We start from the raw sequence: 8173 nt of genomic DNA, 5'->3' as shown, positions 1-8173 counted from the left end.
TTGAGGTCATCTGACCATATCGTAGGCCGCCGTCGTATGCTTGTGCTCACTGTTCGAAACGTATGTTGAAAAGGTAGTCCGCACCTTCGTTGTTAATTAAACCCAAAACTGCCAACCTCTTGGGAAAACGGTCTTTATTTATTTCATACCCTGCCAATATAAGTTCATAGCAAATATTACATACCACTTTTTCATTTACAATAAATTCAAAGTGACAAACGAAATAATATTAATTAAGACTAAATACCCATGTTGGTCACTTGTCGTCGTTCGCTCTTAGATGGATATTGCCTGAGTAGTTGGAAGCAACGTGCCTTAGGCAATATCGATGGTGTGTGTGCTGTCATAAGCTTCCCTGTCGATCAAATACAGTTAGTATATCGGTACCCCAATCTGAAATAACACAGATATCAGGTTGGGGGCACACATGCGTCCTTAACCTAGATAGAAAGAAATTCTAGTCATCAGACGACTCCTCCGGTGTTATTGCAAACGCAATTGGAAGAATTCTCCCACCGCCATCCTCTGCCACTGCAAGCAATAGCCGATGAGTATACCTACCAAATATAAAGGTACCGTCAATTTATACCAATGGCTTGCAGTATGGAAATGTGTGTCTCGACATTGCTTAAAGGTCCAAAACAGGCATTTGAACACTTGGCATCTACGTAGCAACCGGCCGTTGTAGTACGCATGTTTCGTTTCAAAGTCTGTGATGCAACCTGAGACGTATCTCTCTAGCACTTGACACCACTGTCATATTTCATTATATGAAGCGTCCCACCTACTATGCATCTTCTCCAACGCCTTCTGCTTAGCTATCTAAGCCTTGCGGTAAGAGGGTATGTACCCCATTTGGCTACGAATATTGGCAATTAAGGCCGACACTGAAGTCCTGGGATCTGTCTTCACCGTGGGTAGTATCAAGCTAGCTAATATAGCTGAATCCATCTTGGGATGATCTTGTGAAACACCTATAAACGGAGTACATTAAATAATGCAACATTACATAATAACAAGATTATTCGAAACCACAATCGTACTCTACAAAGACATGTATGTGGACATTTGTACTTTTTTATCTCCCACAACCCTGTCCTTTTCCTCAACGAGGCGTAGATTTTCCATTAATATGTGTCGTCTTACACGGCATATTTTGCCTCAAAATTATCAGATTTGGATTTAACCACGTGGTAGTTAACCCCATTGGCGATGCTATGTTGTTTCAAAGCACCAATAAAACTATCCTTGTTGGAAAACTGATTACCAATTTCAAATTCACCCGAATCCAGCCCCGAACTTGTACGATCACGCAACCTGTGTGGTAGCTCTGGAAACTCCAACACATCATCTGCAGACAGATCGACATTATGCATGTGGGCTGGAGGTGAGTATGCTCTGAATCGTGGATTTTCTTCTTCATCTGAACTCCTTTCGGTATCTTCAAGTTCTGTTGGAATAGGCTCCGGTTCACAAAATAAGCCAACTTCTTCACCATCGGGCCCCGGCTCTCGAGGTGGATCCACATCGGAGTCATCTTCTAACCCAGCATCATCTGTAACGTACGAGATCCCCTCACCGGTAGACGTCGTAGGGAGTACATCATCCCTTCTTCTGGGCATTTCATAACGTCCCCAATTGGACGTAGATTGCCAACCACTAGAACTTGATGTCGCTCATCAGTACGTATTTCCAGCATCATACATCGAGCCACCGACGTACATATCCCATCCACCGACAAAGTGTCTTGCAGGGGATGTGCATTCCACACCGCTACCAAACATGGGCTGCTCCATGTTTTGTAACTCGCTAACCAAGTGTCGGCCAAGGGTCGTGTATACCTCTCAAACACCAGTCGCAAATACATCATTTGGCGATGTAAATTGTACATATAACTCAATATAAGGTGCTCCACTAGCAAAATGGTTCTGCACCATTGCCTCCAAGCTACGAGTACATTTTATGTTGAACGAGTCATATGTCACCGGATCAACAGAAAAACAAAATCGATACGTAATAGACAGAACTTTCATTGGCGCCATTCCGAAAATTTTACGCCTAATTCTTTTACGAAGTTCTATCAAATCTATGTTCTGGTTAAAAACCAGTCGCACTATATTCTCCGATAAAAAATAACACCATTCTCGGTGTAGCAAACCTCTCCATCATAGTAAATAACAGCACTAATACGTTCACTCATCTTTAGTTTCTAACCTTCTTAGCCTCTCTAAATTGTTTTTGCTGCAACTTATGCAATCTGAGAACATTTTTTGCCTCATTTATAGCCTCAGACCAAACATGCTACTGTAGCAAAAGCGCATCCACGTGGGAGCGATTTCAAAAATTCTTCTGATAAAGCATCCTGCTTGAAGCCTTTTTTATACTATTTGCTTAGAAACGTCAACTCAAAATTATTTTTTCAGGATCTACTGTAGCAAAAGTGTGGCCACGTGGAAGCGATTTTAGAAATTCTTCTGATAAAGCATCCTGCTTGAAGCGTTTTTATACTATTTGCTCAGAAACGTCAACTCGAAATTATTTTTTCAGGACCTACTGTATCAAAAGCGCGTCCACATGGGAGCGATTTCCTTAATAAATTTTTAATTAAATTACTCACGTAACCCTAAACCCTAATTTAATTGATTTTTTCTTAAAAAACCATAAACACGAAACCTAATCCAATTTTGAAAAAATTATAATTAATTTAATTAAGAAACTCTAAACCCTAATCCCTTATTCATTTAATTTTTTCTCCAAAACCCTAAAAATCCTAAAAACCCTAAACCCTAACCCTAACCCTAACCCTAAAAATCCAAAACCTAACTTGGTAGAAACGGGCAAAACGCGTCCCCAGGGGAGCGCTTACGTGGCAGCAAAACGCGCCCTTGAGGGAGCGATTTCTGTCCACGTAAGCAAATCGCGCCTCGGAAGCGTTTTTACTAAGTCTCGACATTCTTGTTGACGTGACGCTTTCGAGAAAAAGGGCCATTTCGATAAATAATAAAATACCGGGCCCATTTCGGTAAATTTAAAAAAAAAAAGGGGGGCTTTTAATGGTGTTTTGCCCGTGGCTTGGGTTCAATTCTCCTTTCAAGCATGTTTTGTTTCTGTTGTTTTTAAGTTTTTTTTTTAATTTTTAATTAATGTGTTTAATTAATAATTTTTTATTTATATAGATAAAATAATAAATATGTAATTATATAATGAAAATATGTATTTTCACTATATATATGCTAAATATATTTTATTTTTAAAACATCAACTAATTTTTTATATATATGTTTTCTTATATATAATTTTTATATGTTAAATACTTATTTTCTTTCATTTTTATTGTGAGTATGATAAATTATAATATTATAAAATAAAATAATTATTTCAAATATCATTATTTTTAAGTATAGTATTTATATATGAAATATTTATTTTCCCAAATGGGTGTGAGAAATTTTATTATATATTTTGTATAGTGTAATATTATACAATGATATATGATTTTAAAGATATTAGCTATGTAGTTAAAATAAAATTTTAAATTTTTATACAATCGTATAAAATTTATATACAAAATATATCAAATAAAATATTTTATAAAATTTATTTAATATATGTTATGGGAAAATTTTATTATATATTTTATATGCGTGTTAAATAAAATTCTAAACTTTTATATAACCTAATATAAAATTTTATATACAAAAATATATTTAAGGAAAGTTTATATTATACCATAAGCTCAATTCCATTTCCAAACAAAATTACCATAAAATATCGAAATTGAAAGAAAGGGTAGATAAAAACAGGTGTTCACAAGGCAGAAATGAAGCAACTCTGATTCCATGATAATAGAAATTACTACAATTCTTACAAGCTTTCTGTTAGGGTTTATTGAGTTATTTATACAAGGAGCGTATTAGCACATGGGAAAATCCCCCCATAAACCAAGGGGCTAAATGTTACAATCCCAATCCAATGGCATTTTCTTGGATTCACTTTGGGTTAGTTGCGTATTTAAAGCAATGATATTTGCATTAGGACCTGAAAGAGTTCAAGCAACACTTCCATTGTGTGGCAGAAAAAAGAGTGAAAGTTACACTCATTTTTCAATAACCTGTTGTTGAACCACAAGGATAGATATTGGTTTACTGATCTCTGCAGAAACTAACAGGTCCCCAATGGTCCCAAGCTCTGGTAAATCAGTCCATGCTGATAAGCCTTCTATGAGTGGTGAGTCACATTGTGAGTGTCGTCCCACACATATAAGATCAAAGTTTTCATCCAATATGGACCCAATGAGTGCAGATGTATCTGCTCCATGTCTTACTATCTCTTCCTTGTACAAAACATTACCATTTTCATTGCTTGGGTGTTTAATGTCTCTCAAGCATTCGTCATCCATCATACCCTCCCATCCTGTGATCATATCCTTTGTTTCCTTTAACCTAATAACGGTTAGGAAAACCGAAGGCCATCCTTTCATCCTTCTTGCAATGGAAAGAGCTTCTCTGTCATCCTTCCCACCCAAGAAAACCACACATATATTATATGTGGATGATTCGTCTATGATCGATGAATTACGACCTCGGTCACGATCGATTAGAATGGATACTGAACAAGGAGCCTTGTTCATCACTTTAGTATTGAAGTCCCTCAAATCTTTGGAATCAGAGATTAGTTTCCCTTTCCTGTTCCATTTCCTATGAAATGGAAGTATTATTAAAGCTACTAAATTATCAAAGGCAACCCAACAAACGTCTTCATGCATCAATGAGGAAGGTGATATTGCTGTGTAGACATGCACTTGAGTTGGTTTACTACTTTGGGACTTAAAGTAATTGAAAACATCGATGATTGGTTGCCAACGACCGCCATCGCTAGAACTCCTTTGGCCTAATTGATGATTAAGAAGGAGAGGACTCGCTCCACCCACTAGTTCTTCCAAGTAAAGCCCGTAAACCGACAAGGGACTCCCGGTACTAGGATTTGAAAGTTGAAGTAACTTGATCGCAGACAATGCATCATCTTGTCTATGAGCACAGGCTAGCATTCGGACACCCTCGTTTATGGAAGAGTTCAACACGGTTCTTTTCTGGTAACCTGCGTATGTCTTTGATGGATCATAAAGCTTTCTGGTAAGTATCGGCACAAGTGCTGCGAAAATGAATACAATTATTACAGCCCAGGTGAATTCTTGAGTAACGGTGGACTGAAACAAAACAGCATTGGCTTATCAGCAAAAAGAAAATTTAAAAAAAAAAAAAAGTGCTTTAAAAGAATTCCTAGCAGGGAGTACCTGCTTTTCTGCATTGGTTGCAAAAGTACCTAATTCAACAATGCCTTTGGCAGCCAACATCAATGCCAATGCTGTAGCATCCTTACAAGGCACTTTGAAACAAAATGCAGGAATGAACCCACAGGCTACTTTCAGAAAAAAACCGAAAGTTACTGCGAACATTATCCAGTAAGGAGGTAGTCTGTTGAGGTTCCATAGATTTGATCGGTATCCGCAATAAGTCGACATAAGTGGCAGCATCCAACCTGATACAATAGTGTCTAGTTTTTCTATCAGAGTTGAAGCTAAGGGATGTCCTGTTGGTACTGTCAAGCCTAGTATAAAAGGACCATACATGTATTGAAGTCCAACATTTTCACCAACTATTGCAACAACTAGTAATGCTATAACAACAAAGAAAATGTACTCATCTTTGACAGGCTTTCCTTCAGGAGTTTTTCTGATGATCCAGTATAACATTTGTTGTAAAACCGTTAGGATAAACACGATAAGGACGGCAACGAGGAACAGAGACTTGAGAGCTACACGTAACGATGCCAATAACATTATTACCCTGTAGTTACCTATATTTACCATTACTAAACTTACCATGTCACTAATCAATGCTGATGACAATGTAAGGTGTCCCAACTCTGAGTTAATGATCTTGAGTTGCATTAAAAGTATGGCTACCACAGGGAATGAGGTTAGCATTAGTACGCCAGTGAAGAACGAAACCTCGTACTGGGCGCTTTGTGCATCCACCTTGTCCACCACTATGCTTATGTGTCTCCCAATCATAACAGTGACCAGAAGGGGGAATAACATCACCATGGTGCCTATAGTCCATTCCCTTCTACCTGATTTCTTGATTAGATTTACATCCATCTTCACACCAATCAAAAACATGAAAAACAAGTACCCGAACCGTGTCAATGTAGCCAGGACTTTCACCGATTGTTCGGAGAATAAAACTGCCGATATGTCCGGAAAGAATCGACCAAGAACAGTCGGTCCAAGAATTACCCCTGCCTGTCATATTCACAAAACAAAACAACGTACAACATCTTATATATGTAAAATAAATGAAAATGACACATAAGCTCAGAGGTGACTACCAGCACTTCAGATATAAGACGAGGCAAATAGAAGCGACCAAGAAAGAAGTGAATGATGGCAGCAAGGGTGAAAATGACAGCTAATTGAAGTTGCAAGAGAATGAGATGATGTCTGAAAATGTCACCAGGTCTCTGGTTAAAAAATCCTTCTGAAATAACTGGAACGAATTTCCAACATGATCCATCGACCCTGTATTCAGGTTTCAAATCACTGAGAGATGAATCACCCATGGTTTGTTTTGGCTTTTGGCCTTGATCAACATTAACCTTTTTGTTTATGCTGGAGGAGGGAAATGTGGAGAATTGAAGAGGGTGGATGAAAAGATATGAAAGATACGAAGAATACGGAGAGTAGGTTTTGAGATGAATGGAGCTTGCTTACGATTTTTCATTAGCCACTACTCACCAACTGTTTTTAACTATAATATTTTAGCACTTTCTTTCTCACTACTTTTCCTTTCACATTTTCGGGCACCCAAATATCTGGCTAATGCTTAGTCATTGTTCAGCTTTCGATGCATGGCCTACGGTTACATCACTATTTAACATATCTTAAGAGGGAAAGAGGCTTTCTGATCAACCCTTTTTTCCCTCACCCAACATCTTGCTATTGCCCATTCCCTACTCTTTTTTTTAAATTAAATTTCACATCAGCAGCATTTTATATTATTCTTTTGAATTTTTATAAACATATAAAATAATTAGTGTTATGTTAATGTAAAATATACATGAATTATTATACAAATTGTCATGTCAAAATCATTAAAAATTAATGATTTATTCAGCATTTTATTAAAAAAATTAAAGCAATTTAACTCTTTTAGAAATATTAATAATCAAATTTAGTTAAGAAAAAAATATTGAAGATTAAATTTCTAAGTTTTTACTTTTCCAACATGTGTTCTTTGGTTTTTTTTTAGCATGTATGTTTTAGTTGAGGGCTTAGCAGGCGGGTAAAATGGAAATTTTTCTATTTAGATCCCTTTAAAATTTATAAAAATTTAAATTAGTAAAGATAAAATTGTATTTTGACTTTCTTAAAAATGATAAAATTTTGATTTAATCTTTTAAAAGTTACAAAGATATAGATATTAAATCGATGAAATTACATTTTTACTATTGTAAAATATACAATTTAATTTCAACTTTTTTTTTTTTTGCTTCACCCTGTTTTAATCTCTAGATCAACTTTTTTTCATTAATTTCATCAAATAATTCAACCATCTTATTTAATTAAAATATGTATTGATGTGATATTTTATACATTCAAAATAGACTAAAAATTGTAGAATATTTGTTTAACCATAAAAAAATACCAAAATATATACCGTTAATCGAATATAGTTTTTGAAAATCAAAAGAATCAAATCATGAAAAATTTCATCCAATGAAGTCTTAAATAATCTGCCTATTTTTTTTTAATTGCAGGAGAAGGGTAAAGACCTAACAACAATACGACTAACGTGACTCGAAGTCAAATCACATTTGGAATGGTGAACATCCTGATTATCAAGCCAACACACGAGATTCTGGTCTATCTATTTTTAGTCAATGAATAAAGTCATGTGTCATAACAAGTAGTTATCGAGACTCAACCGCTTGTTAAAAAGGACCTTGAGCAATTGAGGTTACAAAATAAATTAGGTAGGCTAGTTTACTATAGACTTGATTATGGCCAAGCCACCGGCACGAAAAATGATAGGGTTTAGATAAAAATATAGGCTCGAAAAATGAGTTAAGACAAAAAATAAGACTCGTTTTCTAAACAAGTCAAGCCACAGGT

General features: G+C 36.0%; 1 protein-coding gene across 1 annotated transcript; it reads right to left on the bottom strand.

Moving 5' to 3' along the window:
- Nucleotides 1–4096: 4096 nt before the first annotated feature.
- LOC105773190 (cation/H(+) antiporter 4) lies at nucleotides 4097–6621 on the bottom strand. Its single transcript, XM_012594895.2, has 3 exons — nucleotides 6391–6621; nucleotides 5294–6304; nucleotides 4097–5206 (listed from the first exon to the last, which is right to left on the bottom strand). The coding sequence occupies exons 1-3, from the start codon at nucleotides 6619–6621 to the stop codon at nucleotides 4097–4099; spliced, it is 2352 nt and encodes a 783-aa protein (XP_012450349.1).
- Between the last annotated feature and the right edge of the window lie 1552 nt (nucleotides 6622–8173).

Source organism: Gossypium raimondii, chromosome 6, assembly GCF_025698545.1.
Source record: "Gossypium raimondii isolate GPD5lz chromosome 6, ASM2569854v1, whole genome shotgun sequence".
NCBI lineage: Eukaryota > Viridiplantae > Streptophyta > Magnoliopsida > Malvales > Malvaceae > Gossypium > Gossypium raimondii.
Note: the sequence above shows the minus strand (reverse complement) of the source record. Positions and strands in the feature narration are given on the sequence as shown.

Coding starts and splice junctions, on each gene's coding strand:
- LOC105773190 (XM_012594895.2), bottom strand. CDS start 6,621: ATGGGTGATTCATCTCTCAGTGATTTGAAACCTGAATACAGGGTCGAT. Junction 6,305..6,390: donor GTCTTATATCTGAAGTGCTG/GTAGTCACCTCT, acceptor TGAATATGACAG/GCAGGGGTAATTCTTGGACC. Junction 5,207..5,293: donor CAACCAATGCAGAAAAGCAG/GTACTCCCTGCT, acceptor GTTTTGTTTCAG/TCCACCGTTACTCAAGAATT.